General features: G+C 50.4%; 2 protein-coding genes across 5 annotated transcripts in view; both read left to right on the forward strand.

The window, feature by feature from the left end:
• Positions 1-11,620, forward strand: part of DSTYK (dual serine/threonine and tyrosine protein kinase) — a 20,164-nt gene extending 8,544 nt beyond the window's left edge. Inside the window, exons 5-14 of the mRNA XM_027659640.1 lie at positions 2,217-2,491; positions 2,856-2,939; positions 4,237-4,413; positions 4,662-4,791; positions 5,631-5,787; positions 6,538-6,670; positions 7,012-7,125; positions 7,578-7,692; positions 8,636-8,770; positions 10,677-11,620. Of these exons, the coding sequence (XP_027515441.1) occupies positions 2,217-2,491; positions 2,856-2,939; positions 4,237-4,413; positions 4,662-4,791; positions 5,631-5,787; positions 6,538-6,670; positions 7,012-7,125; positions 7,578-7,692; positions 8,636-8,770; positions 10,677-10,864 (1,508 nt within the window). The 3' untranslated portion in view covers positions 10,865-11,620. The remainder of the gene's footprint in view (positions 1-2,216; positions 2,492-2,855; positions 2,940-4,236; positions 4,414-4,661; positions 4,792-5,630; positions 5,788-6,537; positions 6,671-7,011; positions 7,126-7,577; positions 7,693-8,635; positions 8,771-10,676) is intronic.
• Positions 11,621-12,034: 414 nt separating this feature from the next.
• LOC113954911 lies at positions 12,035-13,664 on the forward strand. Of its 4 annotated transcripts, XM_027659827.1 has the most exons (5): positions 12,035-12,810; positions 12,975-13,016; positions 13,057-13,221; positions 13,263-13,318; positions 13,358-13,664. In XM_027659827.1, the coding sequence occupies exons 1-5, from the start codon at positions 12,210-12,212 to the stop codon at positions 13,625-13,627; spliced, it is 1,134 nt and encodes a 377-aa protein (XP_027515628.1). In that variant the 5' UTR covers positions 12,035-12,209; the 3' UTR covers positions 13,628-13,664. The 4 variants fall into 4 exon arrangements, with proteins under 4 accessions (XP_027515628.1, XP_027515629.1, XP_027515625.1 ...); XM_027659828.1 differs by having other exon boundaries at positions 12,035-13,016; XM_027659824.1 differs by having other exon boundaries at positions 12,035-13,221.
• Positions 13,665-13,952: the final 288 nt, after the last annotated feature.

A 13,952-nucleotide genomic window follows, 5' to 3' on the forward strand; every position in this document is an offset into this window, starting at 1 on the left:
GTTCAGGTGTTCAGAATATTCAAAATATACAAAGATTCACAAGGTTCAGGTGTTCAGAATATACAAAATGCACAAAGATTCGGAATATTCAGAATATACCAAAATACACAAAGATCTGATTTTTCTGTTGTACCTCTTGGGCAAAAAGCACCACTCTTAAATGAGAGGCCTGAACCAGTTTCTTCTGAATCAGATTTTCCCCCCCAGACCTTCCTGCACTGTTCTGAGTTTAAGATATTTTACTTCTTTTAATTCCCTGCTCTGTGAAGAACAAAACTCTCTCCACGTTGCCTCAGTGAAGGTTCAATTTGTGCTTTCTGCTCCGTTTCTTTGAGAGAGTTTTGCAACTCGGGTTTAGAACCTTCCAAAACTAAATCCTGCTGGGGGTAGGTAAAGTTTTCCTTAAAAAAAAAAAAAAATAAAATCAACACAACATATTGTGCTCCCAAGGCTTGGCATCCCTGTGTGTTTTGGGGGAAATGTGAGAATTCTCACCACCTCTTCCAGCTGAACTGCAGGAGCTCCAGGCTGGAAGCTGTGAAGGGTGAGAGGCCCCCCAAATTTTGGAGTGTGGGAGTGTGGTGTGTCAGGAACAGCACAGTTTGTGGGTTGGTGCTCCACAGCACTTCTCTCTGCTTGCCAGAGGTTTGCTGGAACAATCCCTTCTCTTCCAAGGAAATGCAGTTCACTGGGATGGTGGGGAAAGGAAAATTAGAGACAACTCGGGGATTTTGGGTTAGAAATGGGCTTTTGGGGTTGGAAATGAGCTTTTGGGTTTTAGAAATGAGCTTTTGGGTTTTAGAAATGGGCTTTTGGGTAAGAAATGGGCTTTTGGGTAAGAAATGGGCTTTTGGGTAAGAAGTGAGCTTTTGGGTCAGAAATGGGGGTTTGGGGTTGGAAATGGGCTTTTGGGTCAGAAATGGGCTTTTGGGTCAGAAATGGGCTTTTGGGTCAGAAATGGGCTTTTGGGTCAGAAGTGGGCTTTTGGGGTCAGAAGTGGGCTTTTGGGGTCAGAAGTGGGCTTTTGGGGTCAGAAGTGGGCTTTTGGGGTCAGAAGTGGGCTTTTGGGTCAGAAATGGGCTTTTGGGTCAGAAATGGGCTTTTGGGTTGGAAATTCTGGATTATTACACGGACAGGTCATAATTCCTGTATTCCATGTGTCCCACCCTTCCCAGCTCTGGAGCCCTGCGGTGCCCGAGCTCAGGATTCTTGTGCCAGGGGTGTGTTCAGGGGCAGCACGAGATAAAACACCTGCAGTAAATACTTGTGTGCATTTATTTGCACAACACACATCACTTGGAGTGTCTTGCTGGCTCCCAGCACTTGGAGTGCTCTCCTGAAGGAAGGGGGGTGTTATTTTGAGGAGTTGATGCCATCTGCTGATCCCTGGGTTTGTTTTCAGTAGGCTGGGCTGGTGTTGGCCAAAATCCAGGGACAAGGTTTGCAGCTCCTGGGAGCCACATATTGGTTTGGAGTGGTTACAGAGCAGGGATTGCTCAGTGCTGGCTTGAAAATACCAAGTGGTGATGGACCTTTGCAAGGCACCAGGAAAAAAACGTCATGGACCTGCTGTGGCTGTTCCATCACTTCCCTCTGGATGTGATTTAACATCCAGCAGTGCCTGGAAGAATTTCCTGGTCTGTACTAGACAGAAACACAGCTTTGTGCTTCTGCTCTCTGAGTTTTGGGGTGGTAGTTGTGACTTCTCATCACTACACCCACTGGAAACCTGTAGTAGCTCTTTGCAGAGTCTATCAGGTGTCAAGGGTTGAGTGTCCTGGGAATTCCAATTCCAGTGAGTGGAAGCAAAGAATATAATGTTTTCCACCTTGAAAATGGGATTTTTAGCTTCCCTGAAACTGCAATAAACCAGCTGCTCTAATTCTTTAGTCCTTTCTGTCCCAAAATAACCAAATTACTCAAGATCTGTCGGGCTGGGTTTAGGACTTTGTGTAAACCTGGACATGCAAAGATGTTCCCCTTTGCAGGAGTCAGGACATGTGTTATTCTGTTGCTCACAAAGTTTTTCCTGTTGGCTTTAATTTGTAACATCTGGGTCTAAAGGAAGGAACCTCTGAAGGGGGAGAGGAAAAAAAAAAAGGCCAAATGGCTTTTGGAGCAGAAGCTTCTGGTCTGGGTGTTCAGAGCAGCTCTCAGGAGTAGTTGGTGCCACACTGGTGAACCCCAAGGGTGTTTCTTGCTCTTCCTCTGTGCAGATATCATCATTCCTGAGAACGGGGAGCCCGTCAGCTCCAAGGACATCAAGTGTTGCATTAAACAGATCCAGGAACTGATTATTTCTCGGTTAAACCAAGCAGTTGCCAACAAGTTAATCAGCTCAGTGGACTATCTGAGGGAGAGCTTCGTGGGGACTCTGGAGAGGTGCCTCAAGAGCCTGGAGGAGTCCTGGGAGGTGTCAGTACATCCTGCAAGGAGCTTGGAGAAGCCCAAGGATGGTTCTGTGCACATCACGAGCAATTATCTCAAACAGGTACGAGGGGCTGCAGTGGCTCTTTGGAGTGGCTCATTGGCTTTCTCCTGACCCAGGGAGGGTGGTGGGAGATGGAGATGCCCAGGGAAATCAGAGCTCTGGAATATGTGGGGTTTGGGGTCGCTAAGGGAGGTGCTAAAACTGGGGAACAGTCACTTGAGGGCCTAACACTTGATTTTCCTAAATCTGTATATAATAACGAGATTACAGCCTAGAAACACCTCTGAGCTCAGGGCAACAAATGAATTAACCGAGTGATGCGTGGGTTATACCACAGAGCACCATTCTTTTCCATTTTCAGAGGGTCCAGCAAAGTTTATGGCTTGCAAAGTTTCCCAGATTTACATCTTTTCCTGCTTTCCAGATCCTAAACGCAGCTTATCACGTCGAAGTCACTTTTCACTCTGGCTCAACAGTGACCAGGATGCTGTGGGAACAGATCAAACAGGTATGGGCACCTTCAGCAGTTATTCCTGAGGATTTCCATCCCTGGAAGTGTCCAAGGCCAGGTTGGAGAGGGCTTGGAGCAACCTGGGCTAGTGGAAGGTGTCCCTGGGGGTGGTACAAGATGGGCTTGAAGGTCCCTTCTGACCCAAACCATTCTGAGATTCCATGATTTTAATATTTAATGTCAAGCAGAGACCTCCTGAGTGTTTTGTTGAGCGAAGGAATGAAGGGCCCTTTGAAACTCATGACTGTTTGGAGTAATGTTCTTTATTTGGGTTTGTGGGTTTCTTGCGGGTTTTTGTTTGCTTGTTTTGCAATGTATCTTAATTTAGGTCAATTCACTCTTCTCCCCCCAGAGCAGACCAGATTTGCTCTGGTTTTTATGTTAAATTTCTGTCTGTTAAACCACTGATGGTGATGAAATCCCTGCTCTGAGCTGCTGCTGACCTTTATTGCCTTCTCCCTCTCGAGACTCCTTGGCTGGGTGAGGGGAACATCACTCTGCCCCAAAGAGGTGCAGTGCAGACTGTCACAAACCTTCAGTCCCTCCTTCAGCCTGGCAGAGAGGGATCCAGCCTGGCTGTGCAGCCCCTGGATTTCTGTGGCCTCTAATAAAGGGTGGGGCAGGGCAGTTGAATCACCCAGGAATTATGGGAAGTGGTGCATTCCAGCCCCTGGGATTTCCATACTGGCAAAAAGAAGCTTCACTGTAGATTTTGCCACTTTGGGAGCCGTTCTCTCCCTGATTTTCTGGGCTCCTGCTTATGCTGCCAGTTCCCTCAGCCCAGAAGCTGCACCAGAGCCGTGTGGTTTTTCCAGCTGGTGGCTGTTGGAGCAGTTCCTGGTCACATGGGAAGGGATGGTTGGATTGTAGGAATGAACTGAGCAGCTGCTCAGGCAAATCAGACCTCTTATTTAGTGTGACATACAACAATATTGGGATCAATGCCTCTGGGTTAGAATCATGGAAGCCTGGAATGGTTCGGGTTGGAAGGGACCTTAAAGATCACCCAGTGCCACCCCTTTCCACGGGCAGGGACACCTTCCACTAGCCCAGGTTGCTCCAAGTTTATCCAACCTGGACACTTCAAGGGATCCAGGGGCAGCCACAGCTTCTCTGGGCACCCTGTGCCAGGGCCTGCCCACCCTCTGAGTCAATAATGAGCAGTTACTCCGAGGTGATTGTTTAGCCCAGCTCTGTGTGCAGGTGACCACGTCATTCCAAGGTGTCTGAGCAAATCCACTGACCCTGCACTGCTCCTGTGCCAGTGCCTGAGTGTTGTATCCCGTTTTCCCAGATAATCCAGCGGATCACATGGGTCAGCCCCCCTGCCATCACCAGTGACTGGAAGAGGAAGGTGGCCCAGGATGCCATCGAGAGCCTCAGCGCTTCCAAGCTGGCCAAGAGCATCTGCAGCCAGTTCAGGACCAGGCTCAACAGCTCCCACGAGGCTTTTGCAGCTTCCCTGCGGCAGGTGAGCGTGGGCAGCTGTTCAGGAGGGTTTGTTTCGGGCCTGTGCCATTGAGGGAAAGGAATTTGGATTGCAGGAATAGCTGCAAGAGCAGCTGGTGCAGTTAATGCAGCCGCTCCGTGGCAGAGCCGGGGCGAGGGCTCTGTTACAAGGTTTTATTTTTAAACTAGACATTCAGGGCCTCTCCACCTTGTTGCACTCTGGCTCCAGAGAAGCAGGGTGACAGGGTGTGGGTGGTGTCTCTCTTGCAGTTGGAGGATGGCCACTCTGGCAGGCTGGAGAGGACAGAGGACCTGTGGCTGAAGGTACGGAAGGATCACGCTCCCCGGCTCGCCCGGCTCTCCCTGGAGAGCAGATCCCTGCAGGATGTGCTGCTGCACGGTGAGCACCCTGCCTGCTGTTCCCTGTGTTCCCACCCTCCCCTTCCTCCTGAGGCACTGGGAAGGAGTGGGAGGGCTGTTTTTGCTCTTCACTCCGTGAACCTCCTGCTGACACAGCCCCAGTTCCTTGGATGCTGCTGCCATCCCGGGAAGGGCTCTGGGCTGCCAGGCTGGGAATGTGCAGGAGAAATCATAGAATTATAAAATCATAGAATCAACTGGGTTGGAAGGGACCTTTAGAATCAGCTGGGTTGGAAGGGACCTCCGAGATCATCAAGTCCAACCCTTGGTCCAACCCCGCTGTGGTTCCCAGCCCATGGCACTGATGCCACATCCAGTCCTATCCTAAAAACCTCCAGGGATGGAGAATCCACCCGCTCCCTGGGCAGCCCATTCCAATGGCTGAGCACCCTCTCTGGAAAGAAATTCTTTCTAATCTCCAACCTAAACCTCCCCTGGCACAGCTTTAGACTGAGCCCTCTTGTCTTGCTGAGAGTTGCCTGGGAAAAGAGACCAACCCCCAGCTGGCTCCCCCCTCCTGTCAGGGAGCTGCAGAGAGTGAGGAGGTCTCCCCTGAGCCTCCTCTTCTCCAGGCTGAACAGCCCCAGCTCCCTCAGCCTCTCCTCATAGGACTTGTGCTCCAGTCCCTTCTCCAGCCTCGTTGCTCTCCTCTGGACCTGCTCCAGCCCCTCAATGTCCTTCCTGAGCTGAGGGCCCAGAACTGGACACAGCACTCCAGGGGTGGCCTCACCAGTGCTGAGTCCAGGGGTACTGTGGTTTAATGTGTGACCCTGTGTGTTGTAGTGGCTGAGTGTGCCTGGCTGTTGTTGTGCCTTGCAGGCAAACCCAAGCTGGGCCGGGAGCTGGGCCGGGGGCAGTACGGAGTGGTGTATCTGTGTGACAGCTGGGGGGGGCACTTCCCCTGCGCCCTCAAATCCGTCGTTCCTCCAGATGAGAAGCACTGGAATGACCTTGCACTTGAGTTTCACTATATGAGGTGTGTATCCTGAGGGCTTTTCCCGTTCTCCTTAATTTCACAGTTGTTTGGGTTGGAAAAGGCCTCCGAGGTCGAGCCCGGCCTGTGCCCGATCCCCACCTTGTCACCCAGACCCTGAGTGCCACATCCAGCTCTGCTGCAGGCATTTGAATGGCATAGGCAGGGCCTGATTTCCTCTAGTTTTATTCTGGAATCAGTGACTTGACCCCAAGTTGCCATTCCTGACCTCGCCAGGGCACCTTGCCAGTGTCACTGCCAAGTGGAACAGGCACAGAGTGGTGGGCAAACATCCTCCTCCCTGCCTCCAGCTGATTCCCTGGTGTCTGTGCTCTTCAAATTCCTGCTGTTTTGCAGGAGTAAATTAGAATTAATAGACCATTACAGCAAACAGTTCTTCTCCCCTGATTTTTGGTGTTGAATCATCCCCCCTTTCCCAACCTGTCTGAATCCACAAAGGGAAATGATGGCTCTGCAGTGCAGAAAGCAGCTTGTTTTCAGTAAACAGCTGCAGGCAGGTGCTTCAGCACAGACAGCTGAAATAATACAGGATTTTGTTTGGAACTATAACCTTTAATAGGGCTTTTTTGAGTTTAATTGGCTCAGGCAGCTGGGTATTCTTGTGCTGCTCTGAACTGTGAATTTTTCCTGCACAGGACCTTGTTGCTGTGCGTGTTCCCTTTAGGAGGAGAGGCTTGACCTGGGCTGGAGGGGATAAAAAATGACCAGTTTTCTGTGCTGAACCTTCTCCAGGTCCCTGCAGACACATGAGAGGCTCGTGCACCTCCATGGATCTGTGATAGATTATGGCTATGGAGGAGGCTCCAGCATTGCTGTGCTGCTGATCATGGAGAGGCTGCACAGGGACCTCTACACGGGGCTAAAGGTACCAACAACCTGTGTCTGTGTGTTAAACAGATTTTATACATCCATGTCCCATCCCTGGGAGTGTCCAAGGCCAGGTTGGATGGGGCTTGGAGCAACCTGGGCTTGTGGAAGGTGTCCCTGCCCCATGGGGGTGGAACTGGATGAGCTTTAAGTTCCTTTTCCACCCAAACCATTCTGGGATTGTCTAATTTAAAAAAAAATCCACATCTAAATATATATATATATATACTGATCTGTAAGACAAAGCTGGAATTGCTTAGTTTTGGTGATAAATAAGAGTAAGGAAAAGTAACTTGCACTTGCAGCAGGAGGGAAATTGTGTGTGTGTTTGTTCCTCAGGCTGGGCTGGAGTTGGAGACACGGCTGCAGATTGCCCTGGATGTGGTGGAAGGGATCCGGTACCTGCACAGCCAGGGGCTGGTGCACAGGGACATCAAACTCAAAAATGTCTTGGTAAGGAGCACTCTGGCATCTGGAGTCTCCCAATACCTTTGTAGTGGGAGGGAGAAGCTGAAGTGAAGGAATAGATCCTCCCTAAGCTGTGGTGGTGTCAGCCACAACTGGCCTGGCAGTGGAGGTTTCCCTCACTCCTCTTCTGGCCTGAGGCCTGGGGCAAAGGGAGCAGTGGAATGGCTTCTCTGGAGTGTAGGCAGCTTGAGCTCCAAGTGGGATTTCCAGTTCCTGGTCCTCTTAAATGCCAGCCACACCCTTGGTGTAGGAGACAGGTGGAGGCATGTCCTGGTACTGAGCTCAGCAAGGTGAGTGTCCAGGAGCAGCCAGGTAATCAGAGCAGGAACAAGTGCCCAACCCTCCCAGTGTAAACAGTTCAGAGCCCTGGCACTACAAGGCAGCCCTGGGACTGAGCAGGGTGGTTATCAGCTGCCTCTGTGGGGATTCTTCTGCAGCTTGACAAGAAGAATCGAGCCAAAATCACTGACCTGGGGTTCTGCAAACCAGAGGCCATGATGTCTGGCAGCATTGTGGGCACACCCATCCACATGGCTCCTGAGCTCTTCACAGGTATGTTCCTCCCCTGAGCCCGCTGCTGGCCTGCCCTTGCCTGGAATTTTGAAGGCCATGATGAGGGGAAAGTAATAAAAAGACAAACCCCAGATGACCTGCTTCCAGTGTATTTTTTAAGGGTCAGTCTTGAAAGAGAACTGTGGGGCTGATAAGCTTTGCTGAAGTGGTTGATACTTCTGCTGTTGGAAAGTTAAATTATTAGTTATTAGGAAGCTGGAAGTACTTGGCTTTCATAGGCAGATCCTTCAGGAAGGATCTCCTGTAAGGAATTCCCAAGCTGTTCTGTCCTGTGGAGTGTTTGAATTCACTCTGAGGGTTTTCCTGAGTCTTCCAGTAGCACTTAGAGGTTCATATCTCACTCACCAGAATCCCTGTGGTCTGTCAGAGCTGCCCCTGCTTGGATAAGATTGAAATCAAATTGAGTCAACCCTCTTTGTGTTTAATTTGGAGGATGTTATTCTTATTAACAGGGAAATTCTCCTGGCCACAGGCTGGACCTTGAGCTTAGACCTGAGCACTGGCTTAGCCCTGGGGCACCTGGGGTGCTCAGTCTTGGCCAATTTAGAGAGTGAACCTCCTGTGAGTGATTAATTGCCCAATTCCTGGGCTGAGAGGCTGATGTTTGGCTCTGACATCCTGGGCCAGGCAGAGCTGAGTCTGATGTTGGTGTTTAACTCTGAAATCCATCTGAGCACCTGCACTGGTCCACGACCCTCAGTTTGGGAACTGCAGGTACAGGTTAAGTGTAAAAACCTGACAACTGGAAAATCTTAACTTTTATCCTTTACCCGATGTGTTCCTTCACACAAGTCTCACCTTCTGACCATGAATCTGTGGTTTGAATTTGAAGGAGTTGAACACTAACTGAGCTCTCAGCCTGCTCGGTGTCCAGTGGTGAGGGTGATGCTTGTCCTGCTGACCAGATGTGCTTTTGTCCCAGGGAAATATGATAACTCCGTGGATGTTTATGCCTTTGGAATTCTCTTCTGGTACATCTGCTCAGGCCACGTGAAGTTACCAGAGGCTTTTGAGAGATGTGCAAGCAAAGATCACCTGTGGAACAACGTTAGGAGAGGTAACAGAGGCTTGGTTGGACTCGGGTGCTTCACTGGAATAAAATTTGGGGGGATGAGGGGGCATTTTTATTTTCTCATAACTCGAAGGTAGAAGTACAAGTTCACAGAGTCACTGAGGTTGGAAAAGATTCCTCCAGGACTGAGTCCACCCTGTGCCCCATCCCCACCTTGTCCCCCAGCCCTGGGCACTGAGTGCCACAGGCAGGCCTGCCTTGGACACCTCCAGGGGTGGGGACTCCAAACCTCCCTGGGCAGCCCCTTCCAATGCCTGAGCACCTTTTCCATGGAGAAATTCCTCCTGTGTCCAACCTGCCCCTCCCCTGGCACAGCTGGAGGCCGTTCCCTCTCCTCCTGTCCCTTGTTCCCTGGGAGCAGAGCCCGACCCCCCCTGGCTCCCCCCTCCTGTCGGGGTTGCAGAGCCAGAAGGTCCCCCCTGAGCCTCCTTTTCTCCAGGCTGAGCCCCCCCAGCTCCCTCAGCTGCTCCTGCTGCTCCAGCCCCTTCCCAGCTCTGTTCCCTTCCCTGGACTCGCTCCAGCCCCTCAATGTCCCTCCTGAACTGAGTGACCAGCACTGGACACAGGATTTGAGGTTCCAGCAGTGCCAGCACAGGGGGACAATCCCTGCCCTGCTCCTGCTGGACACTCTTCCTGATCCAGGCCAGGATGTTTTTCCATTGCTTTGGGACACTCTAAAGAGTAACATTTACTGGTTCACCTTAGACAAGTTCTACTGAAAGTTGAACTAAAATGAGCAGGATAAAAAGGGACTTTTGGCTGAGCAGCTCTTCTCCAGCACCACAGGAGCTGTGCCTGCACACTCTGAAACCACGGAGCAGCACAAGCCTTGTGATGTAACCCAGCCCCCAGAGCCAGCCAGGCCTGATCCCCTGAGGAATGTTTAATCCCTTGCAGTTCCTGGAGGTTTCTGTACATCCAAACACTCCATGTGCAGCATTGCTGAGGGAGCTGGGTGTGGAGAGAAACACTGGGACAGGTGTTCCCCAAAATATAAACTCACTCCTGTGCCTGGGTGGGTTCAGTGAGTGCTGGGTTTTGTTGGCAGCTCAATCCTTTGTGCTGTGTCCTGGGATCAGGATGTTTTATCCTTCGTCCCTTAGTTCCTGTCCATGTAAACTCTCCCCTTCTCATGTGAAAAAGATTAACTCAGATGAGTGAGTCTCACACTGGGCCAGGAGGCTGCACTTGCTGCTCGTTCCCACGTTGAACTGGCTCCCAAAGGCACTGGAATGTGCAGGTGGGTGGGGGGCACCTGTTTCCTTAGAATTCATTTTGCTCCCAAAGAGTTGCAGAGAGGAGGCTCCAGTGAAAATAAATGTGCTGGGAGAGCTGGGGGGGCTCAGCCTGCAGGAGAGAAGGCTCCAGGGAGACCTTAAAGCTTAAAAAGGGAGGGAGAGGGACTTTTTGTGTGGGCAGAGAGTGACAAGACAAGGGGTGATGGTTTTAAACTGCCAGAGGGCAGGTTTAGGTGGGATTTTGGGGAGAAATTCCTCCCTGGGAGGGTGGGGAGGCCCTGGCACAGGTTGCCCAGAGAAGCTGTGGCTTCCCCATCCCTGGAAGTGTCCAAGGCCAGGTTGGAGCAACCTGGGCTAGTGGAAGGTGTCCCTGCCTGTGGCAGGAGGTGGAATGGGATGATCTTTAAGGTCCCTTCCCACCCAAACCATTCTGGGATTCCATGATTCCCCAGTGATCTCCATCCTTGGAAACTCCACTGTTGTGTGTTGAAACCCTTTATTAAATCCCGAAGGGTCTTTAAGGTCCCTTCCAACCCAAACCAGGCTGTGATTCCATGCTTCCCTGTGCTGCCCATCCTCTGGACGTGTCCACGATCTGAGAAGCCTCATTGATGTCTCGGTGTGACCTTTTCCTCCTCCTCCGTGTTTTCCAGGAGTGCGCCCGGAGCGTCTCCCGGTGTTCGATGAGGAATGCTGGCAGCTGATGGAAGCCTGCTGGGATGGGGACTCCTCCCAGCGCCCTCTCCTGGGGATTGTCCAGCCGATGCTGCAGGGGATCATGGACAGGCTCTGCAAGTCCAGCTCTGAGCACCCAAATAAAGGCTTGGATGACTCGACTTGAGGAGGAGGCGCAGCAGGATTTTGGAATTGCGGGGGAACTCCCCCCTCCCCAAACTCTGCAGGAGGCTTCTCCGGGTGGAGCTCCGTGCCCAGCCTGGCTGGGACAGGGACCAGCAGCCAGGAGATTGCTCAGAGAGGTGAGACCTCGGGGCTGTTCCACGCTGAGGAGCAGCCAGAGCAATCCCAGCCCACCCCACCGGTGCCAGTTATCCCACTGCAGCTTTTCCCGTGGAATTGTGCGAACAAGGCAGAGAAAAAAACCCACGCCCTTGAACTAAAAGGGATTTATTTTTTTTTCCTTTTTTTTTTTTCTTTTTTGCCAATCCCACACCACCAACCCAGCCAAGCAAAGCATTGTGTGTGTGTGTCTTTGTCTGTGTGCCCACGCCAGGCTTTACTCAGTGAAGGAAAAGCTCTTCCCAGGAACTGCGGGGGCCACACGGATCCATCCCGGTCTCTCATCGATGGCACTAATTCCAGAGCGGTTGGAGAGGAAGGAGAAAGCAAAAAAAACAGAACAAAACAAAAAAACTCTAGGCTAGAAGTGTTTAGAAGCATCTGTAGGAGTTTCTGCAACACTTGAGATGTTTACATTGACAGGAGCAAAGCTTCCATGTTTTACTGGGGGGGGATTTGCAACCTCCCCCACACACCTTATAAGCTATTTATCCTTTATGTGCCCTTCACCTCTTACTCCTGTTAAAAGACAAAAAACCAAACAAACAAACAAAAAAAAAGCTCTTTTTTTTTCTGGTCATTTTGCTTCCTAATAGTTCTTTGAATGCCTGAAGGAACCTGCCCTTTCCTTCCCAGTCTTGTGGTAAAATGTTGAGACTGCTCAGAGGTTCCACCTGGTAGTGCTGCACCAAAGTCATTCCATGCCCATGGGGAAAGTGCCAAGTCATTTTAATTAAAAACTTAGGGGGGGGGGAGGTTTAATTAGCAGTAAAAGTAATGACAGTTTTAAACTGTGCCAACTCTGCCAGGCACCTTTTTAAAAACTGGGGTTTCTTCAGCTTTTTTTTTTTTTAAACCCTGGGTGTGGTTGGAGAAAAAAACCCAAAAAACAAAACCCAAACACATCCTTCCTTCTCCAGGAGCTGGGCTTTCCCTCTGGGGCTCCAGTTTGGCTGGGAAGACTAAAAAAACTGAGGGATGGGGGGCTCTTTGCCTTTCCCAAGAGGCTGCTCCCAAAAAAAAACCCTATCCTTGGGTGTTTCTGGGGCAGAGTGGGAGCTGGAGCAGAGGATGCACCTCGGTTACTACAGGAGCAAAGAGCGAGTTGGCAACTTCTCCCTGGGGCTGCTGGTCCTGCAGTGCCTCCCTTTTCCCAGGAAAGCCTGGGAATGTGGAACTGCTGCACCTTGCTGCTGGAATTTCTTGGCTCAAACGCAGCAAAATTCCAGCTGCTGCCCTGCCCGGGGGTCAGCCTGGAAAAAGGGGAGGGATCTGGAGCCTGCAGCGCTGCTTTAGGTCAACCCTTCCTTTCTCTGTGCAATAAATGGATTAATTTGCTTTTTATAGAGAAAAAAAAAGACTTTTTTTCCCCCCTTTTTTTTTCTTTTTTTACTTGTCTGCACCTTGTGGGCATTTTGTGGGCTGTGCTGGCATTCCCAGGTTGGTTTTGTGTGGAGACAACCTGCGTGCTGGAATTCCAGGGAGGTTCTGTGCCAGATCCATGGGCTGTACTCCATTCCCAGGGTGGTTTTGTGTGGATCCAACCTCTGTGCTGGAATTCCGGGATGGTTCTGTGCAGATCCATGGTCTGTGCTCCATTCCCAGAGTGGATTTCTATGGATTCAACTTCTCTGCTGGAATTCCAGGGTGGTTCTGTGCCAGATCCATGGTCTGTGCTGGAATTCCAGGGTGGTTCTGTGCAGATCCATGGTCTGTACTCCATTCCCAGAGTGGATTTCTATGGATCCAACCTCTGTGCTGGAATTCCAGGCTGGTTCTCTACCAGATCCATGGTCTTGCTCCATTCCCAGGGTGGATTTCTTTGGATCCAACCTCTCTGCTGGAATTCCAGGGTGGTTCTGTGCAGACCCATGGTCTGTACTCCATTCCCAGAGTGGATTTCTATGGATCCAACCTCTCTGCTGGAATTCCAGGATGGTTCTGTGCCAGATCCATGGTCTGTGCTGGAATTCCAGGCTGATTCTGTGCAGATCCATTGTCTGTGCTCCATTCCAGGGTGGATTTCTTTGGATCCAACCTCTCTGCTGGAATTCCAGGGTGGTTCTGTGCAGATCCATGGTTTGTGCTCCATTCCCAGAGTGGATTTCTATGGATCCAACCTCTCTACTGGAATTCCAGGGTGGTTCTGTGCCAGATCCATGGTCTATGCTGGAATTCCAGGCTGGTTCTCTACCAGATCCATGGTCTGTGCTCCATTCCAGGGTGGATTTCTTTGGATCCAACCTCTCTGCTGGAATTCCAGGATGGTTCTGTGCAGATCCATGGTCTTGCTCCATTCCAGGCTGATTCTGTGCAGATCCATGGTCTGTGCTCCATTCCCAGAGTGGATTTCTATGGATCCAACCTCTGTGCTGGAATTCCAGGCTGGTTCTGTGCAGATCCAGCCGCTCCAGCTGGCAGTGCCAAGCACTACACCACTTTTCCAAAGGAGAATCCCTGTTTCCCAGGGCCCTCCCAGGCCCCCACTAACAGTATTAACCCCGGGCCTGGGGCTCTTAAACCTGATTTAAACCCGGGAGGGTCGAGCTCAGTCCTTGCAAGGACTGGGGGGCGTTTGTGTAAATAATAAAATATGAATAAAACTGAAATCTCTGTATCTGCAATTCCAGAAATGTCTTGTAGAGCTTTTCCTGACACTTCCCTGATGCCTTTTCACAGTTGGTTGTAGCTTCCTTGATCTCTTTTATCCAGTTTTGGGGGGTTTTTGGAGTGTGGGATGTTTTACCTTAAAGGAGTGACACAAAGAACTGGGGTTTATTTTAATTTATTTTATTTATTATTTTCCGATTTTAACTTTTTATTTTATAATTTTTACTTTGTCTTTTTTTTAAAAATAATTATATTTTTTAATTTTAAATTTAATCATAGTTAATTTTTAAAATTGCACTTTT

This window comes from Corapipo altera, unplaced genomic scaffold (genome assembly GCF_003945725.1).
Source record: "Corapipo altera isolate COAL_440 unplaced genomic scaffold, ASM394572v1 77b, whole genome shotgun sequence".
Taxonomy (NCBI): domain Eukaryota; kingdom Metazoa; phylum Chordata; class Aves; order Passeriformes; family Pipridae; genus Corapipo; species Corapipo altera.